We start from the raw sequence: 21,631 nt of genomic DNA, 5'->3' as shown, positions 1-21,631 counted from the left end.
CACTGCAGATTCCAGAATAAAGTGTGATTACTTCTGCCTTGATTATCAGATACGAGAGAAAGCTACAGGAGAGATTGAGAGCCTGTTGGATTGCAGTTCCTATTACATGTGACAATTGGCCATAGTGGTTGGGGCAGATGGGAGTTGGAGTCCAACAGCAAGAGGACCACATACCTGACCTTCATTTAATTTAATTTGTATAGGTAAAGGGTCGGTAAAGGGACCCCTGACCATTAGGTCCAGTTGTGGACGACTCTGGGGTTGCGGCACTCATCTCGCTTTACTGGCCGAGGGAGCTGGTGTACAGCTTCCAGGTCATGTGGCCAGCATGACTAAGCCGCTTCTGGCGGACCAGAGCAGCACACGGAAATGCCGTTTACCTTCCCGCCAGAGTGGTACCTATTTATCTACTTGTACTTTGACGTGCTTTCGAACTGCTAGGTTGGCAGGAGCAGGGACCGAGCAACGGGAGCTCACCGTTGTGGGGATTCGGACAACCAACCATCTGATCGGCAAGCCCTAGGCTCTGTGGTTTAACCCACAGCGCTACCTTTCTAAATTTCTATACACAAGGCAGTTAACAAATAGCTTGGACCTACCGTTTTCAACCTTGCTCTTCTAATCTCTGGCATGGTTTAAAAGGCCATAATACATATTGGGCGGTGTTAAGGGAGGGAGGGACATATTGTGCTTCTTCTGAGGTAGTTTGTCCACCTTTGGTCTCCACCCTGCACTCGGCTCTCACCTGTGGCTTCTAAAAGCTTCAACTGGGCAGCTAAACCAGATGAGGGTAGCCAATAGGCCTTAAACCCTTGGCGAGTTAGGGACTTCCCCTGCATGTGAAGACAGGCTCTGGCAGATTGAGAGGATGAGACCAAGAGTGGGTCCAACATTTAAGAAGGTGGTTTCTGCACATGCTGTAGAGGGAAATGAGGGGCAGATGGGGCTTGGCAACCTGGGAAGGTAGCCCATCTAGGAGAAGGAAAACTCTGGTCTTAAACCTCCGCTGTGTTGCAGGATATCTTCGGGAGAGGAGAGGGCTAAGGAGTAAACCCAACACAAATCCAGAGTGGAGTCCTTAAGACAGTTGGGTGGCACTTTGCACACTGCCTTCCTGGCAACTCCTGCAGCTAAGCTGGTGCCAAGTGTATTGCTCTGCTTTCCTTTGGACCACAGCAGTGAGGCCAAGAGGGAGGTCATCTGAGCAGCCCAGGAACTCCGCACACACTGCTGAGGCTTGCACCCCAGGGAGGTCACTCCAGTGACATCTTGAGACAGATGGGTGTCTACAACAAATGAAGATGAATAGAATCCTGAGAGAAAACCTGTCACGTGGCTTGTTCAGTTCGAGAAGGTTCCATTGATGGAACTTGTACCAATATGGGTGTTCACTTATCATTTGAAATAGTTGTTCTAAATTACTACATTGAACCGGGGAACTTCATGTTGAGGACAACACACGGCAACAGAAGTGAAATGCATTGCGTGAAGTTACCATGAAATATTTGAGGGCTCCACATCTTTTAAGGCAGCTGAGGAATGGAAGAGGGAGACATTTGAGTACAGTGAGAAGGGAGAACCCCTTGATATATTCACCCCTTGATTTCTCCCAGTGCCCCCCCTTGCCCTCCTCAGCATTGCAAATGCCCCTTTGTGCCAGAGGACAGAGAACGTTGGATGCAGCCCAATATTATAGATCTGGGTGTTTTTACAGTTGCCTTTTTTGGGGGGGGGGTGTGTGTGTGTGTGTGTATGTGTGTGTGTTTCATTCACTGCTTTTTAAAGAGTACCCAACACCATGCCATTATCCATTGTTTTCATTGTAGTTGTTTTTATTTAATTAAAAGTAACTGCATAACATTTTTAAAATCTCTACGCGATACAGTATTAACAAGCAAACAAACAAACATACTACCTAAACTACCTAAACCCCAATAAAATAACAATATATAAAAAACCAGTAAGAGCAAATTTTATATGCCTGTTGTCTTTGTCCATGGAGTTTTCTGCTCACTGGAAGCTCACTGGAAGGACAGATCGTGAAGCTGAGGGCTCACTGGAAGGACAGATCGTGAAGCTGAGGCTCCAATACTTTGGCCACCTCATGAGAAGAGAAGAATTCTTGGAAAAGACCTTGATGTTGGGAAAGATGGAGGGCACTAGGAGAGGGGGACGGCAGAGGACAAGATGGTTGGACAGTGTTCTCGAAGCTACGAACATGAGTTTGACCAAACTGTGGGAGGCAGTGCAAGACAGGAGTGCCGGGCGTGCTCTGGTCCATGGGGTCACGAGGAGTCGGACACGACTAAATGACTAAACAATAAAAACAAGACACACAAAAAAACACCACAGAGTCCAATTTTATGGGTAAAGGAAAGCTTTACCCAAAAGGCAAGTCTTTACAAGACATCTGAAACAAGTGGTGGTGACTGCTTCATATATGTCAAAGGGGAGGTCAGTGTCATAGCTATTGGGGGGGGGCTGGCCAGGTTTTTTGCCCTGGGTGAAGCATTCAGAGGGATGGCACTGAGGCTCCCGGCCTGTGTGCATGCAAATGCACATGGGATTGTGGGTGCCAAACTGGGTCTTTGACTTGGGTGAAATAAAGCCTATAGATTTCAGAACTGTTTTCTTTTTTCTTTGGCTATTGGTATATGTTGAGATTAAAAGTAATTTCACACACATAGAGAAAGGTGACCAGCACACCTTCAAAGCAATGATACTAGCAGGAAAGGCAACAATAGCTTTAGGTTGAAAAGATAGAGAAAAATGGACAGTAGAGGTCTGGACTAATTATTTGTTTGAATTTATTCAGTCAGGCATCGTGGCAGTAACGTCACAGGAAACAACATAGAGGGCCAAGTCTACTATGATAAGGACCAGATGGAACTCCTATCTTCAATGGATAACAACTACTGGACCAGAAGACATTCAGTGGAAATTAAAGACATTGTGCCCGTGGCTGAGGACAACTGTTTGAACCCTTCCAATGGATTATGGGTGGGGGAGGGGGTGGGAAGGGAAAGGAAAGGAAAAATGGTACGGGAAATAAAAATTGGAAGGAGAGAATATAATGTATGTAAAAATTCTCGTACTTCAATAAAAATCTTTTTTCAAAAAAAGTAATTTCACACACACACACACACACACACACACTTTCAATGCAGCCCCACAGAAATTCCAAAACGCATGGCGCAATGTAGCACATTCAATCATACGGATGGTGTGGTTTCAGTCTGCAGTCTATACCATCGTAAGGCCTCAGGGTGCCAGCATCGCGAACCCTGAAGCTCTGTGGCTGAACCAGCTGGAATTCAAACCTCTGCAGAAATTTGGCGATGACTACTTTGGCCTCCATCTGTTACAAAAACAAAACGGTGAGTGGGTACGAAGCATATTGACAAAGAGGACATAAGAGCGCCAGCACATACTCCAGCTAGTATATTGATAAAAGTGTGGTGGGTGCCAAATGGCTGCCATAGGCAACAAAAAAAGAGAAGTCCCTGTACTCCACCCCAGTGGCTGCTGTAACACATAAAAAACAATCCTGGGCTGGATGTACAAGGACCTGTTTAACGCTTGTTTTAAGCAAAAATCTGCCCATTAGAACAATATTAGATACGTCGTTCTGAAACGTCACAGGGCATACTTGTTCATTAAAGCATTTTTTACATTGTTTGTCCCGTCTCTCTGTTACTGGTTGTTCTACAACACCCTCTGCTGTCACATTTAAATAACACATTATGAACGTTAAAGGGATGAGGGCGGTGCTGTGGTCCAAACCACTGAGCCTCTTGGTCTTGCCAATCAGAAGGTTGGCGGTTCGAATCCCCGCAACGGTGGTGAGCTCCCGTTGCTCTGTCCCAGCTCCTTCCAACCTAGCAGTTCGAAAACATGCCAGTGCAAGTAGATAAATAGGTACTGCTGTGGCAGGAAGGTAAACCGGCGTTTCCATGAGCTCTGGTTCTCATCACGGTGTTCTGTTGTGCCAGAAACAGTTTAGTCATGCTGGCCACATGACCCAGAAAGCTGTCTATGGACAAATGCTGGCTCCCTTGGCCTGAAAGCGAGATGAGCACCGCAACCCCATAGTTGCGTTTGACTGGACTCAACCGTCCAGGGGTCCTTTACCTTTTTTATGAACATTAAAAGTAGGACGTCATGTGTCCATATACATTATGAAAACCACTCCATACCCCTTCCTTAACCTTAAAACCATGAATATAGATCTGTCCCTGGTGTGAGATGTCTTAGAGGGGCTCTGTGCAGTTGGAAAACCTGCTGCTATTTACCCCTGTTATAACACATACCCTACCATTTCCGTTATAAATTTAACACAGCCCCCAATACGCTGCAGACACTGGACAGATTGCACCGAATGCCTTAAATGCCCCTTTAAGAGTAATTGACTTGCTTACCAGTGCAAATTTCTGTCCAATACAGGAACGAGGACCCAAGGAAAATGGGAAATAGCAATAGTAAGGCCTAAAATAAGAAGGAGAAAAGAAAATAGCTTAAGGTGGTTTTGCTGACATATCCTGCGTAGGTGGTTGGGATTCCTGTGTCTTTAATAGCAGCTTGGTCTGCAGATATTAAGACGGAAAAATACTTATTTGTAAAATAATAATAATAATAATAATAATAATAATAATAATAATTTATTATTTATACCCCGCCCATCTGGCCGGGTTCCCCCAGCCACTCTGGGTGGCTTCCAACAAAACATTAAAATACAGAAATCCATCAAACATTAAAAGCTTCCCTAAACAGGGCTGCCTTAAGATGCCTTCTAAAGGTCTGGTAATTGTTGTATGCTGTAAAGTGTTCCTTCTGCTAATTTCGCCAGATCTAGGTGCTGTTGAAGACTTCAGAGAAGCCTCAACTTTTTATATCTGCTCATTTTGCAACTTTAATAAGAGTTGCACTAACTGGTATCTCCTAATGAAAAAATTCCTTCAGTAGCACCTTAAAGACCAAGTTTTTATTTTGGTACTAGCTGACCCGGCCACGCGTTGCTGTGGTTCTTTTCTGTGATCCCCACCCCACCCTGTCCCGATCCATGACGTATCCTGCTCCTCCTCCCTCCACCCCGGCTCATCCCTGTGTTTCGGTAGGATACCCTTCCCTCTGTTGTCCCTGGGGAGTGTTGGCCCCTCCCCCATGTATCTCCATACCTTGGCCCCCACCCTCGGAGAAGGAACTGTTAGGTTCTGGGTTTTATTTCCCAGCATGCACTTCTGTCTGAGCCCTCTGTTGTCCCTGGGGAGTGTTGGCCCCTACCCCCGGTATCTTCCTACATTGGCCCCCAGCCTTGGAGAAGGAGCTGTCAATTTATGGGTTCCATTTCCCAGTATTTACTTTTGTCTGAGCCCTCTGTTGTCCCCTCCCCCCGTATCTCCATACATTGGCCCCTGCGCACGCATCGTGAGCATTTCTATATATTTAGATTAAGGATCGGGGTGATGATGTGCCCTGGGAGGCAGAGAACTATTTAAAAAATCCCGAGGGGGGGTGTCAAATAGCGAAGCCCCATAGCCCCGTAGCAACAGACAGGCCCAGACAGATGGAGGGGGGGGTCATATGGGCCACTTGGCGCGGGCCTCCAAATCTAAAGGGGGTCTCGGTCTGCATATTCACAATCAGTAAAATGAAAAAAGTAACAAAAGGGTTAAAAACAGGGCCACATTATCTTATCTACCTGGGCCGGGCCTCTGTCTGGCCCTGCAAGGGCCTGGCAACAGAAGGTGCGTTCTGAAGTACCCGAGTTGTTCAGTTCCATAAAAAAACCCAGGAAGTGGCAAGGGGAAGGTAGGGAATTGTAAATGGGGTGGGGGGTGTGCACTGCAAATATCTGAGGACTTAAACTGGGGAGAGAAAGTGAATGGTTGTTTTTTTTATATAAAAAAAAGACACAGAGGCTTACAATCAGTTGTTTCTCCTAAAATAAGACATAACCATAAAATAAGTCATATTTATTTTTGTCTTGTGGATTTTTTGGGGGTAGTGGTGCTAAATTGTAAAGTAAAAACCCCTTGCAGTGTAGGGGCCTACATAAATCAAAGGCCGTGCTGCGGTCTGTGGCAACCCCCCCCCCCCCCGGCAGGCCCCGACCTCCACTTGGCAATGTTGGTTCTTTGGTGGGGGTTTTTTTTGGGGTAGTGGTGCTAAATGGTAAAGTAAAACCCCTTGCCGTGCCCCCAAGTGTGTTGCTGTGGGTTATCCCCCTCCCTGGGCCTAGTGGAGGCCTGGCAGCCTGCCAGGGGCCTAAAACAAAGGCCTAGATAAAATGGCTGCCTTGGTGTATTTCAGTTGCTTGGTTGATGATGATGTCATTTGGTTTGTGGGTGTGGCTTAGATTTCACAAGAAGGGAGGGGGTGGAGGAGGGTACTACGCCACTTGAGGGCGCTGTTTGACTTGGTGGAAAAGCAGGTCTGCACCTGGGCAGGTGTGCGATTTGAGGGATTTTTGCCCCCAACAACGCTCTAGGAGTGGCCTGGATCATTGTGTCAAAATTTCAGGACGATCGGTCAAGCAGTTACGGAGAAAAGTGTCAAACGGAATTTCACAATTTTTACATTTTTATATACTGTATATAGATACTTGTTGACTGCCATTTTGTTTTGTTTTGTTTGGAAATCAGTGGTTTACAAAACATAAAATAATAAAAATTCAAAAATTAACATGGATTACCAGCCGACTACTATGGAACATGTTTTTCTCAATTGCCTGCATAACTACCTGGTGGCCAGATCCACTGTGTGTTAGGACGCCGACAAGTCAGTGCGCTGAAGAGCAGCAGTCAGGGCCAGATGCAGCCGAGGTACGCAATCCAGGTCAAAGCCAGCAGTCAGGTTCAGATAAAGCCGAAGTACAAGTACACAGTCCAGGTCAAAGCCAGCAGTCAGGGTCAGATAAAGCCGAAGTACAAGTACACAGTCCAGGTCAAAGCCAGCAGTCAGGGTCAGATAAAGCCGAAGTACAAGTACACAGTCCAGGTCAAAGCCAGCAGTCAGGGTCAGATAAAGCCGAAGTACAAGTACACAGTCCAGGTCAAAGCCAGCAGTCAGGGTCAGATAAAGCCGAAGTACAAGTACACAGTCCAGGTCAAAGCCAGCAGTCAGGTTCAGATAAAGCCGAAGTACAAGTACACAGTCCAGGTCAAAGCCAGCAGTCAGGGTCAGATAAAGCCGAAGTACAAGTACACAGTCCAGGTCAAAGCCAGCAGTCAGGTTCAGATAAAGCCGAAGTACAAGTACACAGTCCAGGTCAAAGCCAGCAGTCAGGGTCAGATAAAGCCGAAGTACAAGTACACAGTCCAGGTCAAAGCCAGCAGTCAGGTTCAGATAAAGCAGAAGTACACAGTCTGTTCAGTCAGGAAGCTGAGGTCAGGGGAGCCAGGAGTCAAAATGCCGAAATCAGGAAGCCGGGAACAGGGTTAGTCAGGAGTCAGAATACAGGAATACACACACTATGAGTGTTTCAACTTATGCCGTCAAACGCAGCAGCTGCAGACACTGATTGACTCTTACCTTGCCTTGTCTTAAGTATCTGACTCACTCCCACGCTTTCTACGAGCTGCAGCTGTTTCTAATTCCCTCTTTTGTTTTTCCACTCGGCGTTGTAGAGCTGTGAAGGGGGGGTGAGGGGGCTGGCCGGTGCCCGACCTGACTGGGGCCTGCTTCTGACTCAACTTCTCCCTCTTCCTCTTCCTCTGAGGAGTGCCTCCACCAGTCCTCCCCCGGCATGAATTCCTCACATTCCTCTGTGGGTGCCACTTCGTCAGGGGGGCTGTGCCACCACACTTCCCCCTCATCTGTCTCAACCCTGACACTGTGTATTTACCAGGGTTTGCCAAACTTGGGTCGCCAACTGTTTTTGGACCACAGTTTCCATCATCCCTAACCACTGGTTCTGCTAGCGAGGGATGATGGCAGTTGCAATCCAAAAACAGCTGGAGACCCAAGTTTGGGAAACTGTGATTTAAACCATGTGCTAGACCTTGTTAATCTTTTAATTAAGCCAAGCGTAAAAGCAGGTTTCCATTTTGAGAGTTAGCCTGGGGATGGGCCATTTTGGCAACACAAAGGATGAAAGGGCAAATCTCACTTGCAGGTGTGTGGGTTTGGTCCCTCCCACAATGGAGGGTTTAGTTTAAAAGACAATGCCAGTATTTTAGGGGAAGTTAGAGTTTAGAATGGCAGTAAGGAGTAAAGGAGCAGAGTTCACAAGCAGTGCGCTGGTAAGAGAGTCAAATCAGGATGCTGATGTCGGTTTGAATCCAATGCTGTGGCTATGGCAGAAGCCAGAATTTATTGGAATGTAACGCTGGAAATCCCTCCATGGTGGACTCAGGTTGTAAATTTGTGTAAATAAACCATATATCATAATGACGCCACAGTTAACGCTGTGCTTCATGGTCCAAAAGGAAACATAGACCCTGGGTCAAAGAGCGCCTGCAACCCTTGGAATGTCACACTGATCAACAGAGCTAGGAGTGGTCTGGAACAATAGAATCATAGAATCATAGAGTTGGAAGAGACCACAAGGGCCATCCAGTCCAACCCCCTGCCAAGCAGGAAACACCATCAAAGCATTCTTGACAGATGCCTGTCAAGCCTCTGCTTAAAGACCTCCAAAGAAGGAGACTCCACCACACTCCTTGGTAGCAAATTCCACTGCCGAACAGCTCTTACTGTCAGGAATGCATATACAGTATGCATTTCAACTTTCCATCTCAGTCACACCTTGAATGTGGCTTGGTAGCAAATTAGCAACCAGTGTAGCTACTTGAACGAAGGTGTAACATGCAGCATGTAACATTCAGCAACCTAACTGCCCAATTCTGCACCAGTTCCTAGGCCAGCCTCAAGGGAAGCCCCACATAGCCACGTTGAAAATTCTGACTAACAAGAGGTATCACATTGTGTTAACATTGCTGCTCATATTTCACACGACAGTCACAAGTTCATACAAGATTTCTCTGCAAGAATCCTGGAACATCTTCCTTACCATATTTGAGATACCTTTTGCTTAGAAACATACCAAGAACTAGTAGGCTTTAAGTTTCATTTGGAAACTAATGTGTTATTCTTTCCAGCTGCCCTAAGGCACAGCAAGGACTATGCAGAAGAGCGCTAGGTAATCTGTAGCTTTGTTCTTCACATGTACCTGTGATAAGTATTTGAGATTCCCAAGATCTTCATAGACAATGTCTCAGTTCATACCAATGACCTTGTCTACTTCCTCCTGAAGCCTAAGAAGGAAAACGCTTTAGTCAAAGGAGAAGCTTCAGTCAAATAATGACCACTGATCATTTCTGCTAAAAGGTAAGATTTCTGTATTTGAAAAGATCAGGATTGATTGTCCTTATATTGGCAAAATGGTGAATGGTTCCACTGTGAATGGACCGAGGTCCAAGGGTCTACAGTTAAGGTGAAGACACAGCTTACATTTGTAGAGTGGTAGAGTCATTTTGGAAGCGCCCTTAGCAGATTCAGTAAAAACATATGTTTCACTCCCCGCTTGCAAGAGTTTAACTGGGAAAAGAATGGTTGTCAGATAGATAAACAGATAGTCTAAAAATGAACTGCTCTGCTGCATAATATTGGCTACATCTTTTAAAGGAGACCACTCATATTTTCTTGCAATTGATATTATCGGCAACTGTTCCTTTCTTACAATGAAAATAGCAATTTGGAGGCAATAGACATTCATATAATCATGTGAATCAGATGGGCAAATGGTAACTGTGCTTTAAAATATAAAGAACTACACAACTTTTAGAAGACACCTGAAGGCAGCCCTGTATTGGGAAGTTTTTAATGTCTTACATCTTATTATATATTTTTTTTTATTTTGCTGGAAGCAGCCCAGAGTGGTTGAGGATTATGATTATACTGTTTTGAGTATGCAAGGTCTTAGGGATCCTTTTTGTACAAATGGTCCAACCATCTTTTGGTACTTGCTCATATGGATAAAAGTTTGCATGGATAAAACCAAGTAATCCCAGATACAAAGTCAATAGCCATTCTCAAGACTGTACAGGCTGGGAAAAGGTAATACTGTGATTAATTGCAGGTGACAATAACCATGACCTGGTTCATACATTTCAGGTGTCCATATGAACAAGTATTTAAACATGGCCAGGGCTGTTTCTATGTACAAAACAACAACAACAACAACAACAACAACAACAACAACAACAACATGGTGTGAACTTTCTCCTCTGCACAGCCCCAAAAGTCAGAAACCTTAAAATAAAATAAAAAACGAGACATTGCAATCTGCTGAAACTATAATCACAGACAAGTTAAGAAAACAATGAAAAGGAGACGAAGCAGACAAGGCTGTTTACCTACTTTGAAACAATCTCAGGGTTCCGCCCCAACTCCATTATGGTGAATGATAACAGATTAGCAGTGGTTTCATGACCTGCAGGATAGAGAATCTAATTGGGTAGGGCAGGGAGATAGGAATAAAACTAAACATCACAATTTCAGAAACTTGAGTAGTTTGGTGTGGAACTGTTCCTCGCTATTTACCTCTCAAGCCAGCTATGTTCTGGCTATGTTGTAGCTGGAATAAAATGCTACTCTTCTGTTAAGAGCTTAGTGCACTCTTTGAAACAGCTCTGCTTCTCCTTTAAGCAATAAGGCAGGCGGCAGCGTTGGTGGTGGGCAAGCCTCTCCAACTGTGTCCACCACCCTTCCCACACATTCACTTAACAAATAAATGCAAAGAGTTTGGATACCTGCAGGGATTAAACCCTGCTGCCTTGGCCTGCTTGATCCTGTTCCTTGCTAGGAACAGGGTGCACAGCCAATGCAGGATATAATAATTCTGTCCTCCCAACCATCAGGTGATGCCACCAGTTAGGACAATTCATGGACAGATGGGCGGTGTCTGGGCAAAATGGCTGCACAGGCCAACTTAGACCACTTGGTGGGTCAATATTGGCCTGTAAACCAAAGGTTCCCCATCTAGGGAAACTAGCTACTCAATATAATCCAGCTAGTTCAATTGGGCCCAAGTGAATGTTTTATGAGCTGCTTTGAGTGTGATGTGTCTGAAAAAAGCAGCCCACAAATAGAGGGCCCACACTGCAGATGAAAAGAAGAAGAAGAGTTTGGATTTGATATCCCACTTTATCACTACCCGAAGGAGTCTCAAAGCGGCTAACAATCTCCTTTCCCCTCCTCCCCCACAACAAACACTCTGTGAGGTGAGTGGGGCTGAGAGACTTCAGAGAAGTGTGACTAGCCCAAGGTCACCCAGCAGCTGCATGTGGAGGAGCGGAGATGCGAACCCGGTTCCCCAGATTACGAGTCTACCGCTCTTAACCACTACACCACACTGGCTCTCAAGGCAACTAATCTAGGTATGCATTGGTTGAAAATGTAAAAAGCCCATTTCTGCCTGCAGAACTTCCTCGGTCCATTGGGGGGTGGGGGTGGTTGTATATTTAATTTCAAAAAGCAAAACATCTACCAACCTGCAAAGAAGAAGTTGACAAAATTGTCCAGCAAATTTTCTTCATCATAGTTCCCTTCCTGATCTGTCGAGACAGACAATAAAGCGCATTATTGAGACATCTCTTTGTAGGTGGGCAAATTCCAAGACATTCCAAAAATACAATATACAGGTAGATATTATGTAGATGGGGAGATGTGACCTCAATAGTCAAGCAAACGTCACAAGAACAACAACAAAAACAAAAACACCCCACCAGAAATACCAGTAGCATGCAATAAATAGTCCTACTTATTAAGATCCAGTATATCTGGATCCCAATACCCTAGGGGCTATAGCAAAACAACCCCAGAACATTTCATAATTGGAACTGCTTCAGACTGTCTTATATTGTGTATATTACCTTGCATCTTCAGTATCTGAGTGAGAATATCCAATGGGATCTCTTCTCCATTCTTCATGGCCTTCTGCCTCTGGCTGATGCACTCCTTCCCAGTATTTCGCAGCAACCTTACGCTTTCCTGAATCTCTTTAACTACTTTCCTGTTCCATGGCAAATGTTGTTGTTTAGTCGTTTAGTTGTGTCCGACTCTTCGTGACCCCATGGACCATAGCACGCCAGGCACTCCTGTCTTGCACTGCCTCCCGCAGTTTGGTCAAACTCATGTTGGTAGCTTCGAGAACACTGTCCAACCATCTCGTCCTCTGTCGTCCCCTTCTCCTTGTGCCCTCAATCTTTCCCAACATCAGGGTCTTTTCCAGGGAGTCTTCTCTTCTCATGATGTGGCCAAAGTATTGGAGCCTCAGCTTCACGATCTGTCCTTCCAGTGAGCACTCAGGGCTCCATGGCAAATACTGAACACATAATAGGCGTTGTCGTGAGAATGCCAGCATGAAACATGAATGTAGCACAGGAAGAGTTCAGGGTTTTAATTTTATAGAATCATAGAGTTGGAAGAGACCACAAGGGCCATCCAGTCCAACCCCCTGCCAAGCAGGAAACACTATCAAAGCATTCCTGACAGATGGCTGTCAAGCCTCTGCTTAAAGACCTCCAAAGGAGGAGACTCCACCACACTCCTTGGCAGCAAATTCCACTGCCGAACAGCTCTTACTGTCAGGAAGTTCTTCCTAATGTTTAGGTGGAATCTTCTTTATTGTAGCTTGAATCCATTGCTCTGTGTCCGCTTCTCTGGAGCAGCAGAAAACAACCTTTCACCCTCCTCTTCATGACATCCTTTTATATATTTGAACATGGCTATCATATCACCCCTTAACCTTCTCTTCTCCAGGCTAAACATACCCAGCTCCCTAAGCTGTTCCTCATAAGGCATTGTTTCCAGGCCTTTGACCATTTTGGTTGCCCTCTTCTGGACACGTTCCAGCTTGTCAGTATCCTTCTTGAACTGTGGTGCCCATTAAAAAATAAATAAATTACGAGCTGTACATCTTTGTTTCTCAATTTGTTCCTTTTACATGGTTTAGTATGTATTTTGGCATTTTATGCATGGTGGCTTGCTGCTATTTTTCTTGATTCCAGTTTAGTAATTATTTACTGTAAGTGTTAAGATTGAATTTCTGGTTAATTATTATTTGCTGGTGTTCACTTTTGTGGTTTACTATTATGGGATTACTGAATATGACTTTATTTGATGTAAATTGCTTATTTTCAAAGTTATGTTTTTATTATGACTTCTTTGTATTGGATCATCTTGTGTGTGATCTCCGTTGCATGTTTTGTTGCCTTTTCAGCTTGTAAACTGCTTTGTGTATAGAAATATAGAAAGGGGGTGTACAAATTAAAAGTGAAATGAAAATGAAATGAAGTGGCTGTCAGTTAAGAAGCAAAGGGAAGGTGTCATCGTGATACCGCCCAAGATAATAGGGTCCCAATTAGGGTTGCCAGACTCAATAGAGGACAGGACTTCTGTGCCTTTAATTGCCCTGCTCTCTTTTGAGTCTGGAAACCTTAAAGAGAAACCAGCAGACCCTTTGCTTGGAAATTAAACAAAGGGTCTGCTGGTTTCTCTTTAAGGTTTCCAGACTCAAAAAAGAGCAGGGCAATTAAAGGCACAGAAGTCCTGTACTCTATTGAGTCTGGCAACCCTAGTCCCAATGTCACGGTTCAAGGTCCCAATGTCTTGAGACTCCTGGAACTTACAGTCACTCCTGCAAAATAAGTCCAATCTCAGAATTTCACATACCCCCCTGAATTAGCTTTAGAGGCAATAACTTCAGCATCGGACAGGGAGAGTGTTTGAGAAAATCCTGCACTGACCTCAAAAAAAGGAATGCGTGAAGTGCTCAGTCCTTTTGTGACCATAAGTATAGCGCGAGGAAAAGCAGCCTGCTCATCATGCAGGGTGTTCAATTCTAGCCCAAAAGCCACCTGATGAACATTAAGAAAAATTAGAAGATTTGTCAAAGATCTGAGTGTTACTTATAGCTGCCAACTGGGGCCGGTAAATTCCCTAATTTTGCAGAAGAGACAGGTGGTTCCATTGCAGGAGAGCCTGCAAAGTTCAGGTTTTGAGTGATAATAACTTAAACAATCTGGGGCCAGGATATCCGAAGGATTCTCAGCCCTTTCCTCTTACATTCCTTTATTAAACTTACGCTTTGCACTTTGTGTTTGGCTGTGGCCCAGTGTGTCAGTATCTGCGTTAAGAGGCATCCCCTGCTCCTTAATGGAAATGAGAAACTCATCCAGCGAGTACCTTTGCAATGATGTCCAACGTCACACGTCTCAGCAGGCTCATCACATCCACTCCATTTGCTCCATCGCCGTTTTTCTCCAACACCTCCATTAGCTCTTCTGTTACGTCATTAAAAGTTCCCATCAACCCCATCAAGTAACTGGACAATCAAAAAAGTGATACAAATGTCAATGAAACAAAAATATAATTGCAAGCGGGAGCCATCCATTGTGAACAAAATGCATGCACAAGTTTTCCCCAAGTATGCACATCTCCCTCCAGTCATAATAAACTGAGGGGTGCTCAGACAACCCAATTCCCTCCTCCTTTTTCACCAATCAGCACTCAACACATTTTATAGAATCATGGAACTGTAGAGTTGGAAGGGACACCAAGAGTCATCTAGTCCAACCCCCAGGAAATGTTCCTAGCAACTCACTGGTACTTAATAAGCCATTTCTTGGTTTTATTTGTTTCTCAGTTAACAAAGTAATAGATTCCTGCATTATCAAGCGAGTCTCGCATACATGCAGAATGTGCTACCTTTGTTTCGGTTGGCCCTTTCACTTCCAAACTATAGGTATGAGGCATTATAGGGAATTATGGGCACTTAATTTTAGGAAGCGTTTCAGACAGGGACTGTGCAGTGGGTCCTGAGCCAAGCCTTCTGGGTTCAAGCTTCATATATGGAAACAAACAGAGAGACAATCAAGCAGAGACACAAAGGCTGCAAACAGAATTGCACAATCCATAACATCTAAAGCAGGCACCCCCAAACTTCGGCCCTCCAGATGTTTTGGACTACAATTCCCATCTTCCCCGACCACTGGTCCTGTTAGCTAGGGATCATGGGAGTTGTAGGCCAAAACATCTGGAGGGCCGCAGTTTGGGGATGCCTGATCTAAAGCGTTTAGAAGGCCCTCAGCACTTTCAGAAGAATTACTCCCGTATACGAATTACTCCCAGTATGTTTCCGAACACAGTTCAAAGTGTTGGTGCTGACCTTTAAAGCCCTAAATGGCCTCGGTCTAGTATACCTGAAGGAGCAACTCCACCCCCATCGTTCTGCCCGGACACTGAGGTCCAGTACCGAGGGCCTTCTGGCGGTTCCCTTGTTGTGAGAAGCCAAGTTGCAGGGAACCAGGCAGAGGGCCTTCTCGGTGGTGGCGCCTGTCCTGTGGAACGCCCTCCCATCAGATGTCAAAGAGAAAAACAGCTACCAGATTTTTAGAAGACATCTGAAGGTAGCCCTGTTTAGGGAGGCTTTTAATGCTTAATTGTTTTATTTCATTTTTCTGTTGGAAGCCGCCCAGAGTGGCTGGGGAAACCCAGCCAGATGGGCGGGGTATAAATAATAAATTATTATTATTATTATTATTATTATTATTATTATTATTATTACTACAACAGCACTATCAACAAATTGAGGCGTGAAAGCAGAGGGTACTTTATTGCAGTGTACATTTTGGTACTTTATTACAGTGTACATTTTGGAACTTCCATTACGGATTAGACAGGTGCCGCCCATATTGGCTAAAAGGGCATTTTAATGTGATTTTTTCCCTCTCAGTGCAGATTTGAAGTTGTTCTGAATAATGAAATAGCTTTACCGTATAAAGTAGTTTTAACTGCTTTTATACATCAAATTGTTGTAATTGCTTTTATGGTTAATTTGCTTTGAAATATTTCTTAGGACGCAATTCATAAACGGAATGAAATAAATAAAGCTTATGAGGGGAGCATGTTCGAGGGAACCACCCTGCCAAGAGGCTGCTCTTTCATAAAAACTGTCCTACCTGTATAACTCTTGCACATTTGCATGACACAGCATCAACCGAAATGATTCATCTCCAGAAAACATGCATTGGGGCTGTTTTTTCCCCTCTGACAGTCACTTCCACTGAAGTGATTCACTGGAGACCATTTGCGATAGATAGCCCTCGGCTTTCAGTTATGCCAACTTTAGAATTAAATTAATTCTGATCCACATAGTACATTCTACCCTTATTTTACACAAGTCAACAAACACAGCTTTTGGAGTGCCACTGTGAAGGCCTGCAGCTTTGCCCCCTCAGAACTGGCCCACCCTGCGTTCAGTTTGGATCCCAGTCAGCATAACTACAGGGAAGTAACAAAAAACATTCCGGGACATTGTCACAAGGAACGAAGGAACACTGAACGAAAGGGAAGATTTGCTTCTCAGTAAACCCTTTCAGAATGGGCTGTATGTTTAGCAAGGCAGATTGAGTAATCTCCTGAAGAGAAACAGGCAGCCTATTTCAAACAATTGTTTTTCCCTCACGTTCTCTTGAAGGCCGGGTCCATGATTCTCCTCTGGTTGTGCCAATGGTTGTAGTCAAGAACAGCTGACAAGAAATCTGAAAAAGGCAGGAACAGAAAAATAGCATTATTTTATGCCTGGTTCTCTTCCTCTCCCCCTGTTTGCTTCTAAAGGCATATGAGTTCTTTCTTTCTTTCTTTCTTTCTTTCTTTCTTTCTTTCTTTCTTTCTTTCTTTCTTTCTTTCTTTCTCTTTCTTCCTTTGCCAACCATAGTTTGAGGCAGATAGATAGATGATAGATAGATAGATAGAGATATATAAATTGTCCAGTAGCACCTTAGAGACCAACTAAGTTTGTTCTTGGTACTGTATAACCTTTCATGTGCATGCACACTTCTTCAGATACTTTGTATCTAAAGATATGGTATCTGAAGAAGTGTGCATGCACACGAAAGCTTATAGTGTACCAAGAACAAACTTAGTTGGTCTCTAAGGTGCTACTGGACTATATATATATATATATATATATATATATATATATATATATATATATATATATGACTGCGTCAAACCAACACGGCTACCTACCTGAATCTACAACCATAGTTTGAGGTGATGCCCAAATTGAACAAACAAACTTTTTAACTTGGTTCTTTTTTAAAACAATTTTTTATACATTTCACTGATTTTACAATCATTTTGACATTTCAAAACTTGACTTCCTTCCCCCTCTTTCTGCGGTTTCTTAAATTTATTTCTGATATCTTCTGCATATCCAAATTAACTTAATTTGTTCATTTATTCATCTTCTTTAAATGTATACTCTTATGAAACTGCATGTTATTACAATAATCCTGCCAAAGTTCTTATCTGTTTGCAGTTTATCTGTAAATATTCAATAAACCATTTCCATTCTTTTATAAAAACTTTATTATCTTGATTTCTTATTCTTCCGGTAAGTTTTGCCATTTCTGCATATTCTATAAGTTTTTGTACCCATTCTTCCTTTGCTGGGACTTTTTTTTAACTTGGTTCTGATAGATATTCAAGGTGTGTAGGAGGATGAGAAAAATGCCACAGGCTCACACTGGCTTGCCTTTCCACTTCCTAGTAATTTTTACTGCAGCTTAATACAATATCTGAATTAAGCAAGAGTGTTTCATGTTAACCTCGTCCTAGTAGCTTTGACTGACTATCTGAAAACGGATAGCCTTGGCTGGTTATTGGATTGTTTTACCCCACACATCATATGTTACTTAGATTCATATTAACTTACCTTACGCCATACATATCATGAAGACCACGGTATACCATGGGGTCCTTTGGGTATTCTGGTGATGTCAAGTACACCTAAGATGAAATCTGTTTAGTCAGTGTTTCAGTAAAGGTAAAGGGACCCCTGACCGTTAGGTCCAGTCATGGACGACTCTGGGATTGCGGAGCTCATCTCGCTCTACTGGCCGAGGGAGCCGGTGTACAGCTTCCAGGTCATGTGGCCAGCATGACTAAACCACTTCTGGAGAACCAGAGCAGCGCACAGAAACGCTGTTTACCTTCCTGCTGGAGCGGTACCTATTTATCTACTTGCCCTTCGTGCTTTCGAACTGCTAGGTTGGCAGGAGCAGGGACCAAACAACGGGAGGTCACCCTGTCGCAGGGATTCGAACCGCCGGCCTTCTGATCGGCTAGCCCTAGGCTCTGTGGTTTAACCCACAGCACCACCCGCGTCCCATTTTTAGGATAGTGAGGGCCTAAACTGGAAGCACTTTCACTGAACTTAGTCAAAACATACCTATTCCTCTCCTGCGGAGATGTACTTGTAGAATGTTCTACAAGTTTAAAGCAGAAGATGTACACAGTTCTGACTAGTTGATGTACCCCCCTCCACTCAAAAGAGTGAGCCACCCCTAGAATAATTTTGAATTGGTTAAAAAAGTTAATTAAAAAAATGAAAACATAATTAAAAGGGAAGAATGCATAAATGTTTGTGCTGTGCTTTTAAAACATGGGGGGGGGCTTTTTTTAAAAAAAAACAGTGGACAGCCTGACTGAAGCATGTGAGGAATGGACAATTCCAATAGCCATAATAATAATAATAATAATAATAATAATAATAATAATAATAATAATAATAATTTATTATTTATACCCCGCCCATCTGGCTGGGCTTCCCCAGCCACTCTGGGCAGCTTCCAACAGAACATTAAAATACAATAATCTATTAAACATTAAAAGCTTCCCTAAACAGGGCTGCCTTCAGGTGTCTTCTGAAAGTCTGGTAGTTGTTTTTCTCTTTGACCTCTGGTGGGAGGACGTTCCACAGGGTGGCTGCTACTACCGAGAAGGCCCTCTGCCTATTTCCCTGTAACTTGGCTTCTCATAGTGAGGGAACCGCCAGAAGGCCCTCAGTGTCCGGGCAGAACGATGGAGGTGGAGACGCTCCTTCGGGTATACTGGACCCATAGCATTTGATTTGCTCATTTGCACATTTGTGAAAATCAGTAGTGAAAATGGGCTCTGTTTTCTCTTTTTATACTACGTTCACTTTCAGTCTTGGGAGAGATAATGTTTCATAGCGTACCTTTACTCCTTCAGGGGCTGATACTAATAATGCAACTTTGTGAAAGGCATTTAAACGCAGGACTGGTCCATATTCCTCAGCCCTATGAAGACAAAAAGTGACCATTGAATTTAATAACCCAGGGATGCGCTCCTGCTGCCGTCACCACCAGAGAAGAGAGGAGAAGCGGCTGCTGTGGCTTCCAAGTTCTAGTGAAATTGTGCAACAGGGGACTCTTGCAAGAACCCAGAAGTCTCAGTTGTGCAACACCAGTAAGAGAGGCTTCGGCTGGGGCAACAAGGGAATGTGGGCAGTGGGCAGCTCATGCCTTCCCTTTTCACCTCAGGCAGCAAAATTGAACAGTCCGTGGTCCACCCCTGAGTGTGTGAGTTGTCAGACTGGTGTCTTATATGGTTTACCATGTACTTGCGTATCTGTGCACAGGCAAGATGCAGACAGGCAAGCCCAAATGAGAGGTTTAGTTTTTAACTAAAAGCTCAGGGGAGGATCCTGAATAGCAATTCTAGTGCATCTAACAACATCTTTAAAAAAGCAACCCCAAAAGCAAACAGGAAATTGGAAACTAAAAAGAGGGACTGGAAAAATAAATCCGCCAGCAGTCTTAACTACGTTGGTCTAAAAACAGCAAATGCAATGCACAGCCTCTCATTTCAAGCTGTCTGAATACGCAAAAGAACTTACCACTGCTTAAAGAGATCGAAATAAACTTCCTGCTTTCTAATCATTCCCCAAACGAGTGGCAGGTGACCGAAGAAAAAGCTGCAACATTAAGAAAAGTCAAGCATGACTTGATGAAAACCTTGGGGGCTCCTTACAGGAGTCAAACACCAATGTCAAAGATAGCATGAATTCCTATGCGACCTCAACAACCAATTTCACAGTAAAATGCATGTCTTATAACAAGGAATGACCCAGTTCCAAGGGAAGCTATATGCACATTGAGAAAGCCACAGTAAAGCTATGTATCCCCAGGGGCCATTGAAACATCCAAAAAAGAACATGTATCCTCAGAAACTATCAAAAGACTCAAAATGCATGCACACAGAGTGTGAGGAGGATGAATGGTGGGGTTTTTTTCCTCCTGTGCATTGCTGGGGTCATTCAGGCATGGGCTGGAGAAGTTCTGTGTCAGTAATCCTTGCAACAAACCAGTATGGTAGGCCAGGACTCTTATTCTTTTATTGCAAATACAGTATGGGGCTGAGCCTGACAGAATAGTGACTGGCCCAAAAGCACCAGGTGTGTGTGTGGCTCCAGAACTTCCTAGCTTGTAGTTCACACCGTAAATCACTATGCTTCACTAGTGACAGAAGACAGGGAAAGAGGGCCGGCCCTAACATTAGGCTCACGGTCCACACCATGTGTTGAGCACACATCAAAAGCACATGGCTTCTTCCAAAGAATTCTGGGAACGCACAGCTGCAATTCCCGAAATCCTTAACAAACTAGTTCCCATGATTCTTTAGGGAAAGCCACATTGCTTTAAATGCATGGTGCGGATGCGGCCACAATCCTGGAGGTGGGAAAGCCAACCTAAACAGACCCCCTCCAACACATACACACACAACTAGCCTAATGAAAATCCATCATGTTCTGTAGCCAGAGGTGTCAGCTGGTAAAGGAGGAAACTCTGGGGTGGGGAGAGTGGAATTGCCTGCCTGAGGAACCCTAAATAAGGGCACTCTTGTTGACCATTGTCTCGCTGGTTACGACTGACAGCAGCCAATGTCCAATAACATACGAAAATTGAAAATTGCTGAGGGTCTTGGCGAATCACTCCATGGTTTTTATTTTATGTCCATTATAGCAATGTAAACGTACTGTTCCTGGAAGTTGTATGACTTCCAATTCTATTTTTCTTGCTTCTTTTTACTGCTCACTTTATCGCATTGCAATCTGAAATGAAATTGTGATGCAACACGAGGAATAAAAAGGAGCCATAAAAGCACAGGTAGAAACCGGTATGATCATTTTAACGCAGCCACACAACTGCAGACCACCTGAAGGAAGCTCACGGACCCCAGTTGGGGAACTCCTCTAACTAAGCTGCCCATCCACACAATGCGCCCTCTCTCCTCCCACCGAGCACCTCCTCCTGCCGGTCACTTACCTCGCCCTGGGGGGGCCGGGGATGTGGTCGTATTTCATGTGGACTGATCTGATGTAGCAGCAATAAAACACAAAGACAGCGAGGAGGGCCACGAGCAGAGGGTGCAGGAAGCCCCAGATCACCGCCAGAGCCCCCATGGCAGCCGGGCAATTCCGAGAGCAGCTGCCTCAATACCGCCGCCTGATGCCCTCGCTCCTCTTTTGCTTTGGCAAGGAGAAGAGCCCTTTCGATGTGGGAGGGCGCACGCTGGGCTGGAGCAGGAGGGTCCTTTGCGTAAAGAGGCCGCCCTAAACGAGTTGCAGGACCGAATTCTCCATTCAGCGATTTCCCGGGGCGCGCGGGTGGGCGCGCATCCTTCTTTCCACCTTCCTAGTTCAGTCCGATGTGAGCACCACTTGCACAAAGCTGACCGGGTTTTTCTTTCTTTCCTGGGGGAAATCGTCATGGATTCTTGGGAATGTGCCTCTCCAGCTGAGTTAACAATCGCCCGCGGG

The 21,631-nt window shown here is 44.4% G+C and overlaps 2 protein-coding genes across 3 annotated transcripts; both read right to left on the bottom strand.

The window, feature by feature from the left end:
- Window positions 1-1,811: 1,811 nt before the first annotated feature.
- Window positions 1,812-12,007, bottom strand: LOC148687730 (cholesterol 24-hydroxylase-like). The gene is made up of 5 exons (XM_088673308.1): window positions 11,874-12,007; window positions 11,493-11,555; window positions 10,360-10,432; window positions 4,419-4,485; window positions 1,812-3,358 (listed from the first exon to the last, which is right to left on the bottom strand). The coding sequence occupies exons 1-5, from the start codon at window positions 11,929-11,931 to the stop codon at window positions 3,209-3,211; spliced, it is 411 nt and encodes a 136-aa protein (XP_088529434.1). The 5' UTR covers window positions 11,932-12,007; the 3' UTR covers window positions 1,812-3,208.
- Window positions 12,008-12,037: 30 nt separating this feature from the next.
- LOC118080675 (cholesterol 24-hydroxylase-like) lies at window positions 12,038-21,609 on the bottom strand. Of its 2 annotated transcripts, XM_088673289.1 has the most exons (8): window positions 21,138-21,276; window positions 19,709-19,786; window positions 19,028-19,109; window positions 17,723-17,796; window positions 16,469-16,544; window positions 14,188-14,326; window positions 13,749-13,859; window positions 12,038-12,325 (listed from the first exon to the last, which is right to left on the bottom strand). In XM_088673289.1, the coding sequence occupies exons 5-8, from the start codon at window positions 16,489-16,491 to the stop codon at window positions 12,038-12,040; spliced, it is 561 nt and encodes a 186-aa protein (XP_088529415.1). In that variant the 5' UTR covers window positions 16,492-16,544; window positions 17,723-17,796; window positions 19,028-19,109; window positions 19,709-19,786; window positions 21,138-21,276. The 2 variants fall into 2 exon arrangements, with proteins under 2 accessions (XP_088529415.1, XP_060127917.2); XM_060271934.2 differs by lacking the exons at window positions 12,038-12,325; window positions 13,749-13,859; window positions 14,188-14,326 and having other exon boundaries at window positions 16,382-16,544; window positions 21,138-21,609.
- Between the last annotated feature and the right edge of the window lie 22 nt (window positions 21,610-21,631).

Source organism: Zootoca vivipara, chromosome 1 (assembly GCF_965207765.1).
Source record: "Zootoca vivipara chromosome 1, rZooViv2.hap1.1, whole genome shotgun sequence".
Taxonomy (NCBI): domain Eukaryota; kingdom Metazoa; phylum Chordata; class Lepidosauria; order Squamata; family Lacertidae; genus Zootoca; species Zootoca vivipara.
This window is presented reverse-complemented; position numbering and strand designations above follow the sequence as displayed.

What these genes read in the sequence shown, in the direction of transcription:
- LOC148687730 (XM_088673308.1), bottom strand. Translation starts at nt 11,931, where the DNA reads ATGAAGAATGGAGAAGAGATCCCATTGGATATTCTCACTCAGATACTG. An exon ending in TGTCAACTTCTTCTTTGCAG is followed by an intron (nt 10,433 to 11,492) that starts GTTGGTAGATGT and finishes TCTATCCTGCAG; the next exon opens with GTCATGAAACCACTGCTAAT. An exon ending in TTGGACAGAAATTTGCACTG is followed by an intron (nt 3,359 to 4,418) that starts GTAAGCAAGTCA and finishes TTTTTGTAACAG; the next exon opens with ATGGAGGCCAAAGTAGTCAT.
- LOC118080675 (XM_088673289.1), bottom strand. Translation starts at nt 16,491, where the DNA reads ATGGACCCGGCCTTCAAGAGAAC. An exon ending in GACCCGGCCTTCAAGAGAAC is followed by an intron (nt 14,327 to 16,468) that starts GTGAGGGAAAAA and finishes TTGATTGTCCAG; the next exon opens with TTACTTGATGGGGTTGATGG. An exon ending in CGTTGGACATCATTGCAAAG is followed by an intron (nt 13,860 to 14,187) that starts GTACTCGCTGGA and finishes AATGTTCATCAG; the next exon opens with GTGGCTTTTGGGCTAGAATT.